Below are 21,977 nucleotides of genomic sequence, written 5' to 3'. Positions count from 1 at the left end.
CTGTTAATAAAAGCTAACACACTATAGGCCTTCTTCACAGCTCTATCCACTTGAGTGGCAACCTTTAGAGATCTGTGGATATGGACCCCAAGATCTCTCTGTTGCTCCACAGTCTTCAGAACCCTACCTTTGACCCTGTAATCCACATTTAAATTGGTCCTACCAAAATGAATCACCTCACATTTATCAGGGTTAAACTCCATTTGCCATTTTTCAGCCCAGCTTTGCATCCTATCTATGTCTCTTTGCAGTCTACAACAGCCCTCCACCTCATCCACTACTCCACCAATCTTGGTGTCATCAGCAAATTTACTGATCCACCCTTCAGCCCCCTCCTCTAAGTCATTAATAAAAATCACAAAGAGCAGAGGACCAAGCACTGATCCCTGTGGCACTCCGCTACCAACCTGCCTCCAACTTTCTAACAACTTATCCACTACAGACGTTAGGCTCACCAGCCTGTAGTTCCCAGGGTTTTCCCTGTAGCCCTTTTTAAACAAAGGCACAACATTTGCCACCCTCCAATCTTCAAGCACCTCACCTGTGGCTGTCGATGATTCAAACATCTTTGCTAGGGGTCCCGCAATTTCCTCCCTAGCCTCCCACAATGTCCTGGGATACACATCATCAGGTCCTGGGGATTTATCTACCTTGATGCGCTTTAAGACTTCCAGTACCTCCTTCTCTGTAATATGTACACTCCTCAAGACATCACTATTTATTTCCCCAAGTTCCCTAACATCCATGCCTTTCTCGACACCGATCAGAAATATTAATTTAGGATCTCACCCATCTCTTGTGGATTCGCATATAGATGACATTGTTGATTCTTAAGAGGCCCTACTTTCTCCCTAGTTACTCTTGCCCTTTATGTATTTGTAGAAGCTCTTCCCATAATTTGCTGACATATCAGTTCCTCCACTTCACGCTGGCTATTGGGGGGTCTGTAGTACAAGCCCAACAGTTTGATTGCACCGCTCCTGTTCCTGAGCCCATATAGCCTCACTGCATGATCCCACCAAGGTGTCCTCCCTCTGTTTAGCTGTGACATTCTCCCTAATCACTAAAGCAACACCCCCACCTCTTCTGTCACCCTCTCTATCTTGCGTGAAACATTGATGCATCTCCATGCTCAACTATTTTTCGTTCATTAGAAAGACAGGAAGGTTCAGACATGTATGTCAGTCCCCGATGAGCAGCGTAAGGAGTAACTTACTTTGCTTTCCCTACTTCAGGGAAGAATCAGACTATGCTGCGTACTACTTTAGGTGAACCTAGAGTTCGACTGGCACATTCGGAAGGCAATTAGATCCCACTATCAGCTCTTGAGTTCAATTGTCGAATGAGAATGAACAGCATTGAAGTTCCATTTTAAGATATACGAAGGCATCATTAGCATTTTAATTATTTTTAACAACTAACAGTTTTCAGTCTTTCAGGATCTTTTAAAATATTTAGTCTTGACGTATGGGTGGCAACGCCAGAAATTATTACTCACTTCAGAATATTACAGGATTAGCGGGATTATGGGGATAGGGCCAGGATGGAATTGTCGTCGGTGCAGGCTTGATGGGCTGAATGGCCTTTTCCTGCACTGTCGGGATTCTAAGATGGCAGTGGGTGTTCTTCTGAGATGTTTGATACAACTGAGTGATTTGCTAGACCACTCTAGAATAAACTAAGGGCCCGATTTTACCAAAACTTTGCGCCCGGGTGTCGGGCCTATACCGTGATCTGCACCCGATTCTGAGCAGATCGCGGCTTTACCGACACCTGATTCGGGCGTGGGTCCGGTCTGCGCCCGAATCGGGCGGCCCGACGATTTAAATGTATTAGCATGCATTTAAATCGACTTAATGAACCGCGCGCCCAACTCTACCGCCAAATCCCACTTTACCGTCTTCTGGCTCATTCCGCATCCACGCTTTTAGCGACCTGCAGAATAAAAATCCGAAGTGGATTTCTATTCTGCAGGGGAACCTCCGAAGCCCTCTCTGCCCTTATGAAGTCACCATCCTCCTCGACCATCCTTCGCAGACCTCCCCGGCAGACCACCCCCCCACCGCCCGGGATCAACCCCCCTGGGAAGCAGGCCCCCCACCCTCCCCCAGGGATCGGACCCCCCCTGGGAGGCAGGCCCCCCTTGGCAGAGCACACCCTCAACCTACCTCGATCGCTGGTCTCCCTCCACCATCCTTCCGACCTGCAGTCCTTTGAGAGCCTGCAGCACCTTCCTGGCCTTCCGCTGGCGTCCGCCGGAGGGTGGTGGGGCGGGCTCAGATGGATCTCTGGTTTGGGGGGGGGGGGATGGACTTGGGAGAATTCTGCAAACTGAAAATAATGTAGCATCTTCTTTGTGCTGCCTAATTATCTATGGGAAAGGTAATTAAACTACGGTGTCCTAGTGAGCAATTAGTGACCCTGTATAATACATTTATGATCTGTAACTGGATTGTTGATGTCCCTGTAGCCATGAGCCAGGTGCTCAAATGTTCAGTCATGTGGTGGACTTGGAAGAATTGTCCCCGTGCTGGAACTTGGTTGGAAATAAGATTCAAGGAGATTACTAAATCTGGGAAATCAACCATAGTGAAAAGAAGTTTGTATTGGCAACTCTTCTCCCACATTCCATGGCAGATGTGCCCCTACTTATTAATGTGATTTGCATGGGCAACGCTGGGTGCAGCTAATCTGCCTCTGGAGCAGCCTTGGATCCTTTCTTTCATCTTGTTTTCATCTGATCATTGCACAGAATTAGAGGAATTCCCTTTGGAAGATAATGTCAAAACCATAATCGCAGGAACTAAAAACCCGACAGTCAAAGATTTGGGAAAATATTTCAAAATATATATCCCCCCATCCATATTTTACATTTGAAGTTCTGTGTTCTGGATTACTAACCTAGTATCACAGCCACTACAGGACTATACACTGAAAAACAGTGTTAACGAGTACATGATGTAAACTGTACTATGGATTTAGAAGTATGTTAGTGGCAGTGAAATGGAGATAGTGAAACATCATTAAAGATTACAAATTAACAAACACACTCATGGCTAAGTATTGCAGTATATTGTCAGCCTATTCTGTGTCTCAGAAGTCTGCTAAGAATCTCAAATGAAATAGTCTGAATTTCTGTAAGAGATATCCTGACCTTGTGTTGAAGCTTCAGTGAGAGATCAGCATCACTGCTAACTTTACAGTGAATTCGGCAGGATAACAGAACCACTGTAAAAATATAGCGCTCTTATATTATCCCCCACATAAAATGGGCTCCCTGCAATTTCTTGAAAACAATATGGTCCTAATTCTCCTTGCATGGAAATTTTCCCAGTCTTTTGCCATAACTTCAATGGAAGCAGCAGAAAATATGGAAATTCAGGCCCCGTGTAATGGAAATTTAGTTAAAGTTGGAGTGCAGAAAATTGACCCTTGTCTTTCACCCAATATTTACCATATATCGAGAATTTCATATCAAGGAATAGTTCCTTGTTCTTCTCCACATCCTTATAGGAAACCGTGCACGTGTAATCTCCTGACATGAACTTGTCAAAGGTTTTCAGTAGAAGGCTTCCTGTCTCCGATATCCTCACATAAGGTTCCCCTGAAATGGAACACACAAAACCTACTGTTAGCAAAGGGTCAAACAGTCTTCCCCTTGTATTCCTTTGAATGGAAATTTAGTTGGAACACCAGGGTTAGGGTTAGTGTTTCAAATACATCTCCTCAGTTCTAACCTCCTCAACACAGAGAATTTGCATCTTATTTGTGGGACAACACAGTTCTCAGCTACAGGATGCCAAATAAACTTGTATACAATGTGAGTGAAAGTTAAAGAAGAGTATTGAGGTAGGATCTTCTGACTCCTGTATATTTCAGGTGTGACGCAAGTGTTTCCATTCGGCAACTGTGGGATTCTCAGATTTATTTCTGAGATTGGTTTGTACATTTTTTGGTGAAGACAGCAAAGCAACAGCGTAAAAATCCACAAAATAAATAACTGGGCGGCACGGTGGTTAGCACTGCTGCTGCACAGCTTCAGGGACCGGGGTTCGATTCCTTTGTCTGCGTGGCTTTCTTCCGGGTGCACCGGTTTCCTCCCACCGTCAGATAGACGTGCTGGTTCGATGCATTGGTCATGCTGAATTCTCTCTCAGTGTACCCGAACAGGCGCCAGAGTGTGGCGACTAGGGGATTTTCACAGTAACTTCATTGCAGAGTTAATGTAAGCCTACTTGTGACACTAATAAATAAAAAATTCAAAGGATTTGCAGCACTGGCTTCATCAACATTATGGAAGTACCAGATTCAAATGGTTCCAGCTATCACACAGCTTAAGGAATCTCTCAGAACATTGCCTCATAATGGAGGGTGAATTGAATAGCCAGATTTCACCAGGCCAAAGGATGGGATGATGTTTATACAACAGTTATGTTTCAGTTATTTTTCACCAAAGGCAAACCTTTTGTCATTGTATCAAGTGATTACAAGTGATTACACATGAGTAGAAAGCAGCTTTATTGTCAAATTTTCAGATGCAGTAATCACCCTGAGTGAGTACTTCACTTATTAGCTCAAAAGATGAAGCAAATTAAAATGGAAAAGATCACTATTACAATGCTTTGAGTGAACTCTAATCCGGAAGAGTTCATTTACAAAAGGTCATCATAAGACAGGTGTTTCAGGAGCTGCAACTATTCACATGAAATGAAACAAGGAAAGTGGCAAAAAGTGAGTTAATATACTTAGTGATTTCAACCTACATTTTCCTCAAGAAGCCCTCGCTTCTCTCTCACATCCGTGCTCCCCCCATCCTCCTCTTCACTCAGATTCTTTGCGAACCTCTTGACCTTATCATCTTTTGCAGCTTTTCTTTTATGAACTCTTACTCACTGGCAAGGCAATTTCTCTCCAATTTCTTCTGTCTCACTCAATGCATAACCCCATCTCACCACCCGCTTCCCACCTTGGCACTCACCAGTGGAGATCTCCAAAGATCTACGGGTTTTCCTCTCCTTATTGTTAAAATTGTCCATAGGCACAAATAAATTCTTTATGTGCACTAATGATACCCAGTTCCAATTCCCCATCACTTCCCTCGACTCCAACCTGTTACATTGTTTGTCCAACATGACATCATGGATGACTCAGAACAGTATCCCAGTGGACACCAGAAAGACCAAAGTAATTACTTTAGCTGAACTGTACAATTTTAAATCATAGGGTAGGAGCAGCAATGGTGTTAATCTTAGTTTGATATTGAAACAGGTGATATTTACCCATTATTAAAATAGGAATCTAGTAATAGATCAGAAAAGATAGGCCGGTCAGTCGAACCTCAGTGGTGGGAAACTACCAGAAAGAATTCTGAGGGACAGATTATATCTACACTTGGATAGTCACAGATTAATCAGGGATAGTCAACATGGATTTGTTAAGGGAAGTTTGTGTTTGACAAATTTAATCAGATTTTTTGAGGGGGTAACTAGGAGTGTTGATGAGGGTAATGCATTTGATGTGGTCGAAATGGATTTCAGAAAAGCTTTTGATAAGTCCCTCATGGCAAATTAGTCAAGAAGTAAAGGCCCATGGGATCCAAGGAGAAGTCGGCTGTGAGGCAGGAACCTGAGGGTGATGGTAGAGGGATGTTTCTGTGACGGGAAGTCTGGTTTTCAGTGGGGTTCCACAGGTGCTAGGGCCCTTGCATTTGTGGTGTACATTAATGTTTTGGACTTAAATGTAGGGAAATATGATCAAGAAGTTTGAGGATGACATGAAATTTGTTAGGCTGGTAAATAGTAAGGAGGATAGTGGTAGACTGCAGGAGCATATCAATAGACTGGTCAGGTGGGCAGAGCAATGGCAAATGGAATTCAACCCGGAAAAGCGTGAGGTAATGCACTTGGACAGGGCAAACAAGGAAAAGGATTACACTATGAATGTTAGGGACCTGGATAGTACAGAGAGGCCTTGAAGTGCATATCCACAGATCACTGAAGATGGCAGAGAAGGTAGAAAAGATGGTTGAGAAGATGTTAAGACCCAGGGCAGAAAATCCAAGGTGTGTTGCAAAGTTAGCCGAGATTCTACGTTTTACATTTGATTTTGAGCATTAGGTGTTTCACTCCAGGTATGTTCAAGTGACCCACTAGGAAGCGTTTATCAAACAAAGTTTATTTAATAACACAGTTAGAATATAACAAAAAGAATGAGCATAACTTTTACCAATTAGAACCATACAATATTACAGCACAGAAACAGGCCTTTTGGCACTTCTTGCCTGTGCCGAACCATTTTTTTGCCTAGTCCCACTGACCTGCACTTGGACCATATCCCTCCACACCCCTCTCATCCAGGTACCTGTCCAATTTTTTCTTAAATGTTAAAAGTGAGCCCGCATTCACCACTTCATCTGGCAGCGTATTCCACACTCCCACCACTCTCTGCGTGAAGAAGCCCCCCCTAATATTCCCTTTAAACTTTTCCCCCTTCACCCTTAACCCATGTCCTCTTGTTTTTTTCCCCTCTAGCCTCAGTGGAAAAAGCCTGTTTGCATTCACTCTATCTATACCCATCATAATTTTATACACCTCTATCAAATCCCCCCTCATTCTTCTACGCTCCAGGGAATAAAGTCCCAACCTATTCAACCTTTCTCTGTAACTCAGTTTCTCAAGTCCCGGCAACATCCTTGTAAACCTTCTCTGCACTCTTTCAACCTTATTAATATCCTTCCTGTAATTAGGTGACCAAAACTGCAGACAATACTCTAAATTCGGCCTCACCAATGTCTTATACAACCTCACCATAACATTCCAACTCTTATACTCAATACTTTGATTTATAAAGGCCAATGTACCAAAAGCACTCTTTACGACCCTATCTACCTGTGACGCCACTTTTAGGGAATTATGTATCTGCATTCCCAGATCCCTCTGTTCTACTGCACTCTTCAGTGTCCTACCATTTACCTTGTATGTTCTACCTTGGTTTGTCCTTCCAAAGTGCAATACCTCACACTTGTCTGCATTAAAATCCATCTGCCATTTTTCAGCCCATTTTTCTAGCTGGTCCAAATCCCTCTGCAAGCTTTGAAAACCTTCCTCACTGTCCACTACACCTCCAATCTTTGTATCATCAGCAAATTTACTGATCCAATTTACCACATTATCATCCAGATCAGTGATATAGATGACAAACAACAAATGATCCAGCACTGATCCCTGTGGCACACCACTAGTCACAGGCCTCCACTCAGAGAAGCAATTCTCCACTACCACTCTCTGGCTTCTTCCATTGAGCCAATGTCTAATCCAATTTACTACCTCTCCATGTATACCTAGCGACTGAACCTTCCTGACTAACCTCCCATGCGGGGCCTTGTCAAAGGCCTTACTGAAGTCCATGTAGACAACATCCACTGCCTTCCCTTTATCCACTTTTCTGGTAACCTCCTCGAAAAACTCTAATAGATTGGTTAAACATGACCTACCATTCACAAAGCCATGTTGTAGATCCTATCTCTTAGTACTCCTCCCAATAATTTACCTACTACTGACATCAAACTTACCGCCTATAATTTCCCGCATTACGTTTTGAGCTTTTTAAACAACGGAACAACATGAGCTATCCTCCAATCAACCGGCACCTCACCCATGGATACCGAAATTTTAAATATATCTGCCAGGGCCCCTGCAATTTCAACACTAGTCTCCTTCAAGGTCCGAGGGAATACCCTGTCCGGTCCTGGGGATTTATCTACTCTGATTTGTCTCAAGACAGCAAGCACCTCCTCCCCTTTAATCTGTATAGGTTCCATGACCTCCCTACTTGTTTGCCTTATTTCCATAGACTCCATGCCAGTTTCCTTAGTAAATACGGATGCAAAAAACCGATTTAATATCTCCCCCATTTCTTTTGGTCCCATACATAGCCGACCACTCGGATCTTCAAGAGGACCAATTTTATCCCTTACTATCCTTTTGCTCTTAATATACCTGTAGAAGCTCTTAGGATTATCCTTCACCTTGTCTGCCAAAGCAACCTCATGTCTTCTTTTAGTCCTCCTGATTTCTTTCTTAAGTAGTTTCTTGCACTTTTTATACTCCTCAAGCATCTCATTTGCTCCCTGTTGCCTATACATGTCATACATCTCTCTCTTCTTCTTTATCAGAGTTCCAATATCCCTCGAGAACCAAGGTTCCAAAGTTCACTTTGCCTTTAATCCTGACAGGAACATACAAACTCTGCACTCTCAAAATTTCTCCTTTGAAGGCCTCCCACTTACCAATCACATCCTTGCCAGAGAACAACCTGTCCCAATCCACGCTTTTTAGATCCTTTCTCATTTCTTCAAATTTGGCCTTTATCCAGTTTAGAACCTCAACCCGAGGACCAGATCTATCTTTATCCATGATCGAGTTGAAACTAATGGCATTATGATCACTGGAACCAGAGTGTTCCCCTACACACACTTCCGTCACTTGTCCTAACTCGTTTCCTAATAGGAGATCTAATATTGCTTCCTCTCTAGTTGGTACCTCTATATATTGATTTAGAAAATTTTCCTGAACACATTTTACAAACTCTAACCCGTCTCAACCTTTAACAGTATGGGAGTCTCAATCTATATGTGGAAAATTAAAATCCCCTACTATCACAACTTTATGTTTCCTGCAGTTGTCTGCTAGCTCTCTGCAGATTTACTCCTCCAATTCTCGCTGACTATTGGGTTGTCTATAATACAACCCCATTAATGTGGTCATACCTTTCCTGTTTCCCAGCTCCACCCATATGGCCTCGGTAGACAAGCCCTCTAATCTGTCCTGCCTGAGCACTGCTGTAAAATCCCTGACTAGCAATGCCACCCCCCCCACCCTTCATCCCTCTGCCTCTATCACGTCTGAAACATCGGAACCCTGGAACATTGAGCTGCCTCTCATGTAGCCAAGTTTCACTAATGGCTATAATGTCATAATTCCATGTGTCAATCCATGCCCTCAGCTCGTCTGCCTTCCCCACAATACTCCTGGCATTGAAATAGACACACCTCAGAAGACTATTACCACCACACACAACCCTTCTATTTGTGATTTTGCATGAACTATTAACATCATTTATTTCCACCCCCACTCCACTATTTGCTCTGGCACTCTGGTTCCCATCCCCCTGCAAATCTAGTTTAAACCCTCCCCAATAACACTAGCAAACCTCCCTGCAAGTATATTGGTCCCCTTGTAGTTCAGGTGTAACCCGTCTCTCTTGTACAGGTCCCACCTGCCCCAGAAGAGGTCCCAATGATCTAGAAATCTGAAACCCTGCCCCCTACACCAGTTCCTCAGCCACGTGTTCATCCGCCCGAGCATCCTACTCTTACCCTCACTGGCACGTGGCACAGGTAGCAATCCTGAGATTACTACCCTCGTGGTCCTGCTTTTTAACTTCCTACCAAGCTCTCTATACTGACTCTTCAGGACCTCCTCACTCTTCCTTCCTACGTCATTGGTGCCGATGTGTACCATGACATCTGGCTGATCACCCTCCCACTTCAGAATGCTGTGCACGCGATCAGAGACATCCCTGACGCTGGCACCCGGGAGGCAACAAACCATCCGGGAGTCTCTGTCACGACCACAGAACCTCCTGTCTGTACCTCTGACTATCGAGTCCCCTATCACTACCGCTCTCCTCTTCTTCCACCCTCCCTTCTGCGGTGCAGAACCAGACTTAGTGCCAGAGATCCGGCTGTCGCAGCTTGCCCCAGGTAAGGCATCCCCTACAACAGTATCCAAATCGGTACACCTGTTGTGGAGGGGAATGGCCACAGGGGAACCCTGCTCTGCCTGTCCTTTCCCTTTCCCTCGCTTGACGGTAACCCAATTACCTGTGCTCTGTGCCTTTGGCGTAACTGCCTCCCTGAAGCTACTATCTATAAACTCCTCATTCTCCCGAATGATCCGGAGGTCATCCAGCTCCTGCCCCAGTTCCCTAATACGGTTTGTTAGGAGCTGCAGCTGGATGCACCTCCTGCAGGTGTTGTTGTCAGGGACAACGGAGGTCTCCCAGACTTCCCACATCCTGCAAGACAAGCATTCCAACATCCTGCCTGGCATTCTTTCTACTCTGAAGAAACAAAAACAACCTACCGGAACCTACCCTCGCCTCTGCCTGTTCACGCCGAAACCTGTTTGAGCCAAAGCCGTCCCACTCTGCTCCCTCTCACTCCGCCGCCCGCTCACAACGCTGCCCGCTGGATAGAGCGACCTGCTTTTTAAACCTTCCGTGCGCTACTGGCTGACGTCAGAAAAAAGAAATTACATGACTTCAACGTGACTTGAGGCTGTATAGGCTCTGGTCAGACCACATTTAGAATATTGTGAGCAATTTTGGGCCCCGTATCTAAGGAACGATGTGCTGACCTTGGAGAGGATCCAGAGGAGGTACACGAGAATGGTCCCGGGAATGAAAAGCTTGACATATGAGAGGCGTTTGAGGACTCTGGATCTGTACTCGATGGAGTTTAGAAGGGTGAGGGAGATCTCATTGAAATTTACAGAATACTGAAAGGTCTGGATGGAGTGGATGTGGGGAAGATGTTTCCATTAGTAGGATAGACCAGGATCCAAGGGCATAGCCTCAGAGTAAAGGGACGACCCTTTAGAACCGAGAAGAGGAGGAATTTCTTCAGCCAGAGGGCGGTGAATCTATGGAATTCATTGCCACAGAAGGTTCTGGAGGGCAGATTACTGAGTGTATTTATGACAGAGATAGATAGGTTCTTGATTGGTATGGAATTAAAGCTTATGAGGAAAAGGCAGGATAATGGGGTTGAGAAACATATCAGCCATGATTGAATGGCAGAGCAGACTCGATGGGCCGAATGGCCTAATTCTGCTGTGATATCTTATGGTCTGACGACACAGTATCATTCTTAACAGCTAGATATCTCTGTTGTTCCAATTTAAAAGCAATGCACCATAGACATACACTCGTCTTCAGAATTAGTTAGCCTACTGGCCTATAAGAGGCCCAAGATTCCTCCAGACACCACAGGAGGCTGTCACCAAAGAAAATAAATGTTTTAAAAACACTTAAGTGAACATGGAACTGAAAAAAAGCTGCCAGCCATAGTTTACTCCTCTCTCATCTGAACTCACATTGGAGTCATTGTCAGAATTCCATGTTGGTCCTGTATCCCTCCACAGCCACATCTCGCAATCAGTTGAGGTGCATCTGGGTAATTAACGAATGAGATTGACAGACCAATTTGCCTTGGTTCAGCCACCAACCTCTGTCGGCACAAACAATGTGTGCAGTTACAAAGCTGCAGGGTGAAGTGTGTGCTGTATCCAGATTGGATGGTTCAGCGTGTAATCCCCGATCAGACAATGCATTGTGTGCTGTATCCGGATTGGATGGTTCAGCGTGCTGTATCCGGATTGGATGGTTCAGTGTGTAATCCCTGATCAGACAATGCATTGTGTGCTGTATCCGGATTGGATGGTTCAGCGTGCTGTATCCGGATTGGATGGTTCAGTGTGCTGTATCCGGATTGGATGGTTCAGCGTGCTGTATCCGGATTGGATGGTTCAGTGTGCTGTATCCGGATTGGATAGTTCAGTGTGCTGTATCCAGATTGGATGGTTCAGTGTGCTGTATCCGGATTGGATAGTTCAGTGTGCTGTATCCGGATTGGATGGTTCAGCGTGCTGTATCCGGATTGGATGGTTCAGTGTGTAATCCCCGATCAGACAATGCATTGTGTGCTGTATCCGGATTGGATGGTTCAGCGTGCTGTATCCGGATTGGATGGTTCAGTGTGTAATCCCCGATCAGACAATGCATTGTGTGCTGTATCCGGATTGGATGGTTCAGCGTGCTGTATCCGGATTGGATGGTTCAGTGTGCTGTATCCGGATTGGATGGTTCAGCGTGCTGTATCCGGATTGGATGGTTCAGTGTGCTGTATCCGGATTGGATGGTTCAGTGTGCTGTATCCCGATTGGATGGTTCAGTGTGCTGTATCCGGATTGGATAGTTCAGTGTGCTGTATCCAGATTGGATGGTTCAGCGTGCTGTATCCGGATTGGATGGTTCAGTGTGCTGTATCCGGATTGGATAGTTCAGTGTGCTGTATCCAGATTGGATGGTTCAGTGTGCTGTATCCGGATTGGATAGTTCAGTGTGCTGTATCCAGATTGGATGGTTCAGCGTGCTGTATCTGAGTTGCACCATAGAAAGCATTCTTTCTGCTTGTATCACAGCTTGGTGTGGCTTCTGCTCTGCCCAAGGAACTACAATGGGTTGTGAACGAAGCCCACGCAGACCAGCCTCCCATCCATTGACTCTGTCGACACTTCCCACTGCCTCGGAAAAGCAGCCAGGATAATCAAGGATCCCACACACCCCGGACATTCTCTCTTCCATCAGGGAAAAAAGTACAATCGTCTGAGATTACATATCAACCGACTCAAAAACAGCTTCTTCCCTGCTGCAATCAGACTTTTGACTGGACCTACTTCATATTAAGTTGATCTTTCTCTACACCCTAGCTATGACTGAACCTGCTCCTTTCCTTCTCTATGTACGGTATGCTTTGTCTATATAACGCACAGGAGACAATACTTTTCACTGTATATTAATACATATGACAATAATCAAATCAAATCAAGATGACTTACATATATTTTGCATAATACATACTGAATGACCCATGGTTCCCACATACAGTTTATGATGGGTGTTTGGCAGCACTGTTTTCACAGAGGAACAATCTTTTGTCTTCTAGATCCAGGTCTCTGGATCACTGCTACTTTGTTTATAAGTACAGGCATAAAACATATATCTGATACATAGGCCAGCATTCTAATCACTTACCCAAGGGCCAGTGTTCTGAAACATAGAAAATAGGAGTAGGAAGCCATTCGGCCCCTTCAAGCATGCTCTGCCATTCATTATGATCATGTCTAAACATCCAACTCAATAGTCTGATCCCGCCTTCCCCCCATATCCTTTGATCCCCTTCGGCCCAAATGCTGTATCTAACTCCTTCTTGAAAACATACAATGTTTTGGCCTCAACGACTTTCTGTGGTGGTGAATTCCACAGGCTGAAGGTCTATTCTCAGACTGTAACCCCCGGTTTTGGACACTCCCACCATCGAGAACATCTTGCATCTGCCCTTTCTAGTACTATCAGAATTTTATAGGTTCCTATGAGATCCCCCCTCATTCTTCTGAATTCCAGTGAATACAATGCTAACCAATCTCTCCTCATACGTCAGTCCTGTTAGCCCCGGAATCAGTCTGGTAAACCTTCTCTGCACTCCCTCCAGAGCAAAAACATCCTTCCTCAGTTAAGGAGACCAAAACTGCATACAATATTCCAGGTGTAGCCTCACTAAAGCCCTGTCTAATTGCAGCAAAATATTGCTGCTTCTGTGCTCGAATCCTCTCGTTATGAAGGCCAACATACCATTTGTCTTTTTTACTGCCTGCTGCGCCGTTGAACATGCGCTGTATGTGCCAGTACGTTACTGAACAGTGGGGGGTTATTATAAACAGGACTGATTAATCTTTAACATTCACACAAGTCTCACATGCCAAATCATGGCCCCTCCCTACAGGCTAGGGCCACTTATCACAAATGTACCTCTTTACTGCTGCTCTAGGTGAGAATAATTACCTCAAAAACAATTAGTGAATTTTTGAAATTATGGCAGAAGTGTGGATTGATGTAATGCAACATGTAGTGATGTCATGGCATTGTATAGGATTGTGATTCTATTAGTGCACCATATTGAATATGATTTTCCACAACATGTGGAACAAGCATGCTTGGTGATATGAGCTAGCATGTCCATATATGGAGAAAAGAATGTGCAAGCTGCCTCTTGTAACTGTTATTTACCCGAGAGGATTGATTGGTGCTATACTACGAATTTGTATGAATATTGCTATTTGTATTAACACAAATTTTATGTGTTGTAAATAAATGACTCAAATTTTTTTAGTATGATAAAGTTTTGTTCCACACCACCGTTGGGTTTTATAAGTCAGTTGCATTTACTTTATTAAAAGAGATAGTACCAGAAAACTTGTGCCTGAACTCCCTGTAATTATGTTTTAAAATATAACCTTCTGGCAATATTGTTATCATATCTCAGAAGCATTAAGTGCAGAACATTAGAATTAGTGATTAATTATAAATCAAACCTTTCAAAAGATAATTGTTAATAATACCATCACATAAACCCTCTGCGCTGGTGGTTCTCCAGTTGTGACCCCTGGGTCACTGCTGACCCACACGGTACTGCAGGTGGCCCATGGACTGGTCCAAAATGCAGGTCACTGACGGGCAATGTCTTGGCCAAGACCACACAAGAGACCAGGCCAAAAACCTCATCCCCACCATCCCTGAGACATTACACAACCTGACTGGCTCCCACATGCATGGCATGAGTTGTCAAAAGTACAAGCAACAACAATGTAGTTTTATAAGAAAGATTTATATTCCTGAGGATTTGGTTTGATTAATATAGATGAAAGATAAATATTAATTTCTCAGAAAATTACTGTGATGATTTTATAATTCATTAGAATGTTTCAAATGAATACATTCCCTTTCAGTATTGTTTATAATAAGAAAACGTATATACTTGTGTTTCTTGCATGGATTAGTAATCTTCTAATATAGTTAATCAAAAAAATCTACCTAAATATATCACATTGTGAAAAAGTGAAATATTTAGTTTCTACAAGTTCCTGTTAATTCTGATGATTTATTTTTGCTGTGGCGAGGGAAAGTGGGTGGGGTAAGACTGATAGGTGGTCCATGGAGTCTTTTGCCCTTCCAACTGGTGAACTGCCCTCCTTCTCTGCTCCGCCACTGAATCCACTGCTTTCTGCTCTGGAATTCCCTTCACCTGATACTACTCCCCTCCTTAAACGCCTACTCAAAATCTATCCTTACTATCCTTATGAACTCCTCCTTTAAAGATTTTGGGATAGTTTGCTATGCAAAAAATGCTGAATACAGATGGTAGTTATTGCTGTCTTATAAAAATACTTTTAAAAGTTCCTCCCTGTTATAGAATGACACCAGACAATATGGGTGTTGTGCATTCTTTGACCACTTGAGGGTGTCATGAATCACTGTTTGTGGCATGTCCCTGCCGCATCATGAGGCAGGAGTTTTTGAGGGCAGGGTTTCCTGCCCGGCTAATGGAAGAATGGGCGGGGAACACATCCCCACTGATCACAGCAGGCCCACAGCCATTTGACATTGTGTTAATTAGTTGGAGACAGGACCTTCGCTCTGAAGAAGAGTCAGATTTGAAGGGAGGAATTTTCCTGTCCCATCTGCCAGGGGAATCTTAGCGGGTGGGGGACGGAACATAGAATCATAGAATCCCTACAGTGCAGAAAGAGATCATTCGGCCCATCGAGTTCACACCGACCACAATCCTACCCAGGCCCCACTCCCGTAATCCCGCATATTCACCCTGCTAATCCCCCTGACACTAGGGCCAATTTAGCATGGTCAATCCACCTAACCAGCACGTCTTTTGGACTGTGGGAGGAAACCCATGCAGACACAGGGAGAACGTGCAAATTCCACACAGACGGTGACCCGAGGCTGGAATTGAACCCGGGTCCCTGGCGCTAACCACTGTGTCACCGTGCCGCCCCAACATGCAAAGATCTGTTGATCCAAGCAGAAGTTTCCAGCCTTGGGGTGAACATGGCCAGAAAATCCCGCCCGAAATGTTGGGGAAATTCTCCGGTCTCCCAGCCGTGTGTTTCTTGGCAGTGGGAGGTGGCTGTTCGCTGGTGGCAGGATTCTCTGGTCCCGCTGCTGTCAATGGGAATTGCCATTGATGTCACCTCACACCGGTGGGTAACGTGTGGGAGGGGAAGCGCTGCCAACGGGACAGGGGAATCCAGCCAGTGAGAACAGCCAGAGGATTCCCCGTTAACTCTGTTTCTCTCTCCACAGACGCTGCCAGGCCTACTGCATTTTTCCTGAATTTTCTGTTTTATTTCAGATTTACAGCATCTGCAGTTTTTTGCTTTTACTTTTGCTCCTCGCTCGGGCAGAAGTACCACCTCAGAGCTGCCAGCTAATCTGATTGGTCAACTCTGTAGACACAGCAGCAAGGTGATGGTGATAACGTCACTGGACTAGTAATCCAGGGGCCTAGGCTAACGCTCTGGGGACATGAATTAAAATCCCACCACAAATTTTTAAAGGCTGTCCCAAGGCATGACCCTCTCCCCGCTGAGCTCTGCACTCACCTGAGCTCCCCTGGGAGGTCCGCTTGCAGCTGCACAGCTTCAGTGACCAGTCATGATTCATAGAAACACAGAAACATAGAACATAGAAGCAGGAGTAGGCATTCGGCCCTTCAAACCTGCTCTGCCATACATCTTGATCATGGCTGATCATCAAATTGAATATTCCGATCCTGTCTTTCCTCCATATCCCTTGATCCCTTTAGCCCCAAGAGCAATATCTAATTTCCTCTTGAATTCAGACAATGTTTTGGCTGCAAGTACTTTCTGTGGGAGTGAATTCCACACATTCACCATTCCCTGGGTGTGTGAAGTTGTACGAACAAAGGAAGAGCATGATGGGAAAATTGGTCAGCTGTTTGGTACAATATAAGCAAGGCTGACTCCGCATAACTTAAGATGTGAATGAGATCAGAGAAGGTCAGGCTATACCAAAATGCCTGACCTCTGTAAGGCCTGATAAGATTGATTCCTCATAACCTAGGGCTGTATGAGTAAATAAAACAAGATAAGATCAGGGATGACGGAGTCACCGACCTTCTTCTGTTATATCAAAGGACAAGATAAGGGTATGAATGATGAGACAAAGAGTTCTAGGAGGTCAGCAGGTTGTGCCATGATTAATGATATTGCTTATGGTTCTATTACTGATCGAATTCCTGAATAAGCTCTGGTCACGCAAACTGATAATGATTATGTATAAATACTGAACTGTTTCTTTCTGTAAACGCGGACTTGAGGAGGAATTAGCAAGTCATACCAACTGCTCTCTGAACTCAAGTTTCAGCCAAATACTGCATGCAGTCTTTCGTAAATAAAGACAAAGTTATTTAGTCGAAACAAATTTTGTTGAGTCTTTCTATCACAGTCAAGAAGCAGGAAAGTTTCCACTTCAACAGGTGAAGAAATTTCTCCTCACCTCAGTTCTAAAAGGTTTACCCCTTATCCTCAAACAATGATACCTAGACTCCCCCACTATTGGGAACATTCTTTTTGAATGCACGTTATTTAACCCTGTTAAACCCTTTTAAAAGCAGCCAGCATAATCAAAGACCCCCACACACCCCGGACATTCTCTCTTCCACCTTCAGGAAAAAAATACAAAAGTCTGCAATCACGTACCAACTGACTCAAGAACAGCTTCTTCCCTGCTGCCATCAGACCTTTGAGTGAACCTACCATATATCAAGTTGATCTTTCTCTAAACCCTAGCTATGACTGTAACACTACATTCTGCACCCTCTCCTTCTCTATGTATGGTATGCTTTGTCTGTTTAGCGCGCAAGAAACAATACTTTTCATTGTATACTAATGCATGTGACAATAATAAATCAAATCAAAAATTAACTTCTTTTATTAGGTCCGGTGACCAAAAGAGACAGGTTTTAAGAAGTGACATGAAGGAGAAAAGCAAGATAGAGAGGCGGAGAGGTGTAGGGAAGGAACTTCAGAACTTGAGATCCAGGCAACTGGTAGTTTCTTAAAGCCTGAGGTTAGTACTTCACCAATAAAGTCACTTCTTTAAAGCCCGAGTAGATTTATTTCTGTAATATTGGCACCAGTTTCAGCATTACTATCTGTAGGCTGTATTTTTAAAAAAAAACTAAACCCAAGGGATTGTTTTCTGACCTAAAGTCATGGAGGGCAATGAGGTACGGATTTTGGAATCAGACAACGTTTTGGCTGCAACTACTTTCTGTGGGAGTGAATTCCACACATTCACCATTCTCTGGGTGTGTGAAGTTGTACGAGCTAAGGAAGAGCATGATGGGAAAATTGGTCAGCTCTTTGGTACAATAACAATTCCATTTCTACAAAGTCTCATCAAAAATGAAATCCATATATTATAGTTTATGATCAGGTTTGTGAAAACATGGGATTGTATAAAAGTAGGTGGAGGCAGCAGGGGTTCCATCCTACCAGTCATGGCCATAGCTGTTGTTGTGGTGGGACAACTGAATTATCTCATTCAGCCTAAGATCAAGAAAACAGAGAGATTAGAGAGCAACCCATGGGCCTGTTTTTATCAAAATAAAATCAATAATCTCAAACTGTTTTTGTTATAAAGACAGGCATGAAGCAAGTGTTTAAAATCATAACTTGGTTTCTAATCTTTAAAATGAATAATTCTCCCGAATACTAATTCAGGACTAGGTAACTCTTGCTATAAGAATGTATGAAACACGGATAGGGGTACGCTATACAGCCCCTTGAGCCTGTTCCACCGTTTGATTAGATCATGATTCATCCTCAATCTGGTCTCCACTTTCCTGCCTGCTGCCCATATTCCCCAGAGTTCCTTCGAGTCACAGTCGCCTTTAATGTTAAAAATTCAAGGAGCGTGGAATATTAAGTATTTGCATAAGAGCATAAGAACTAGGAGCAGGAGTAGGCCATCTGGCCCCTCGAGCCTGCTCCGCCATTCAATAAGATCATGGCTGATCTTTTTGTGGACTCAGTTCCACTTACCCGCCCGCTCACCATAACCCTTAATTCCTTTACTGTTCAAAAATGTATCTATCCTTGCCTTAAAAACATTCAATGAGGTAGCCTCAACTGCTTCACTGGGCAGGGAATTCCACAGATTCACAGCCCTTTGTCTGAAGAGGTTCCTCCTCAACTCAGTCCTTAATCTGCTTCCCCTTATTTTGAGGCTATGCCCCCTAGTTCTAGTTTCACCCGCCTGTGGAAACAACTTCCCTGCTTCTATCTTATCTATTCCCTTCATAATCTTATATGTTTCTATAAGATCTCCCCTCATTCTTCTGAATTCCAATGAGTATAGCCCCAGTCTACTCAGTCTCACCTCATAAGCCAACCCTCTCAACTCCGGAATCAACTGAGTGAATCTCCTCTGCACCTCCTCCAGTGCCAGTATATCTTTTCTTAAGTAAGGAGACCAAAACTGTACACAGTACTCCAGGTGTGGCCTCATCAGCACATTATACAGCTGTTATTCCTATCAAAATGGATGACCTCACTTTAGCAACATTGTACTCCATCTGCCAGACCCTCGCCCACTCATTTAGACTATCTCTATCCCTTTGCAGACTTTCAGCATCCTCTGCATACTTTGCTCTGCCACCCATTTTAGTGTCATCTGTGAATTTTGACATACTACACTTGGTCCCCAACTCCAAATCATCTATGTAATTCGTAAACAATTGCGGTCCCAACACTGATCCCTGAGGCACACCACTAGTCACTGATAGCCAACCAGAAAAACACCCATTTACCCCCACTCTTTGCTTTCTGTTAGTTAACCAAACCTCTATCCATGCTAACACGTTACCCGTAACACTGTGCACCTTTATCTTTTGTAGCAGTCTTTGGTGCGGCACCTTGTCAAATGCCTTCTGAAAATCCAGATACACCACATCCACAGGTTCCCCATTGTCCACTGCACATGTAATGTTCTCAAAGAATTCCACTAAATTAGTCAAACATGACCTGCCTTTCATGAACCCATGCTGCGTCTTACCAATGGGACAATTTATATCCAGATGTCTCGCTATTTCTTCCTTGATGTTAGATTCAAGCATTTTCCCTACTACAGAAGTTAAGCTAACCGGCCTATAGTTACCCGCCTTTTGTCTATCTCCTTTTTTAAACAGTGGCGTCACATTTGCTGTTTTCCAATCTGCAGGAATCACCCCAGAGTCCAGTGAATTTTGGTAAATTACCATTAGTGCATTTGCTATTTCTCCCGCAATCTCTTTTAGTACCCTGGGATGCATTCCATCGGGACTAGGAGACTTGTCTACCTTTAGCCCCATTAACTTGCCCAACACTACCTCTTTCATGATAATGATAGTTTCTAGGTCCTCACCTGCCATCGTCTTCCTGTCATCAATTTTTGGCAAGTTATTTGTGTCTTCCACTGTGAAGACCGACACAAAATACCTGTTCAGTGCCTCAGCCATTTTCTCATTTCCAGTTATTACATCCCCCTTCTCATCCTCTAAAGGACCAATGTTTATTTTAGCCGCTCTTTTTCGTTTTATATATTTGTAGAAACTTTGCTATCTGTTTTTATATTGAGCTAGTTTATTCTCACAATCCATCTTACCTTTCTTTATTGCTTTTTTCGTGGCTTTCTGCTGACCTTTAAAGATTTCCCAATCCTCTAAGTTCCCACTAATCTTTGCCACTTTGTATGCATTTTCTTTCAATTTGATACCCTCCTTTATTTCCTTAGATATCCATGGCTGATTATCTCTTTTTCTACAGTCCTTCCTTATCACGGGTATATACTTTTGCTGAACACTGTGAAAGATCGCTTTGAAAGTCCTCCACTGTTCCTCAATTGTCCCACCAAAACGTTTTTGCTCCCAGTCTACCTTAGCCAACTCCTCCCTCATCCCTTAAGAATCTCCTTTGTTTAAGCACAAGACACTGGTATTGGATTTTACCTTCTCACGTTCCATCTGTATTTTAAATTCAACCATACTGTGATCACTTCTTCCAAGAGGATCCCTAACTGCAAGATCATTAATTATTCCCGTCTCATTACACAGGACCATCTAGGATAGCTTGCTCCCTTGTCGGTTCCACTACATACTGTTCAAGGAAGCTATCGCTGATACATTCTATGAACTCCTCCTCAAGGCTGCCCAAGGCTGCTCAAGGCTTAAGGGTCGTCAAAATATTGATTCTGAAAGTACCACCAATTTTGACAGTGGAACCACTTCCCAAAAAAGCAGCAGCATCAACAAAGTACTTAAAAGTCCATGGCACTGTGTCAACAGTAAATAACCTCTGCTAATTGATGATATTCTATCTGGTAACCACATTCTATGGGAATCTTGCTTATGCCACCACTATCTGTCAGATAAATTAACTTCTTGTGCCCACTTTGTTCTGACCCTGTAAGAAAAGCAATGCATCTCACCTTTTATGTTTCTTCCTGATGGGCCCACCCATATGAAATATGGATCCACTAACTCTTTTTCTGAAAGCTCCTGAGTTGTACAGAGAAGAGCTGGACTGTCATGGTACATCTTCACATAAACTTTTACTACAAAACAGTTAATGAGAAGATTATCATTAATGATATAGAAGGATGGCATGTATAATAGTAAAATGCAATCAGCAATCAGGGATGCCAAGAGACAATACCAGACTAAGCTCCAGTCCCAGACTAACCACACGAACACCCTTCGACTGTGGCAAGGCCTACACAATATAACGGACTACAAAGCAAAGTCGAGTAGAATCGCTGGCAACAATGAGCCTCTCCCTGACAGGCTCAATGCATTCTATGCTCATCAAATAATGTCACCTGCTCTGATAGCTCCAGGTGCACTTGTATCCACAGTCAGATCAGCCTTCTTGAGAATTAACCCATGGAAAGCGACTGGCCCGGATGGAGTACCTGGCTGTGCACACAGGTCTTGCGTGGATCAACTAGCAGGAGTATTCGCAGACATCTTTAACCTCTCCTTCCACCAGTCTGAGGTTTCCCCCTGCTTCAAGGCCATTATCATCCCCGTACCAAAGAATAATCAGGCAGCATGCCTTAACGACTACTGCCCAGTGGCCCTGACATCCATCATTATGAAGTGCTTCGAGAGGTTATTCATAGCACACATCAACTCCAGCCTCCCAGATTGCCTTGACCCACTGCAATTCGCCCACCGCCACAACTGGTCCATGGCAGACACCATCTCCCTGGCTCTACACTCA

At 43.9% G+C, this 21,977-nt stretch overlaps 1 protein-coding gene across 1 annotated transcript in view; it reads right to left on the bottom strand.

Moving 5' to 3' along the window:
• LOC144501000 (zona pellucida-binding protein 2-like) overlaps window positions 1-21,303 on the bottom strand; it is a 43,020-nt gene extending 21,717 nt beyond the window's left edge. Inside the window, exons 1-2 of the mRNA XM_078224506.1 lie at window positions 21,184-21,303; window positions 3,455-3,604 (exon numbers count right to left, since the gene is read on the bottom strand). Of these exons, the coding sequence (XP_078080632.1) occupies window positions 3,455-3,604; window positions 21,184-21,292 (259 nt within the window). The 5' untranslated portion in view covers window positions 21,293-21,303. The remainder of the gene's footprint in view (window positions 1-3,454; window positions 3,605-21,183) is intronic.
• Between the last annotated feature and the right edge of the window lie 674 nt (window positions 21,304-21,977).

The sequence above is a fragment of the Mustelus asterias genome, chromosome 11, assembly GCF_964213995.1.
Source record: "Mustelus asterias chromosome 11, sMusAst1.hap1.1, whole genome shotgun sequence".
Lineage (NCBI taxonomy): Eukaryota > Metazoa > Chordata > Chondrichthyes > Carcharhiniformes > Triakidae > Mustelus > Mustelus asterias.
Note: the sequence above shows the minus strand (reverse complement) of the source record. Positions and strands in the feature narration are given on the sequence as shown.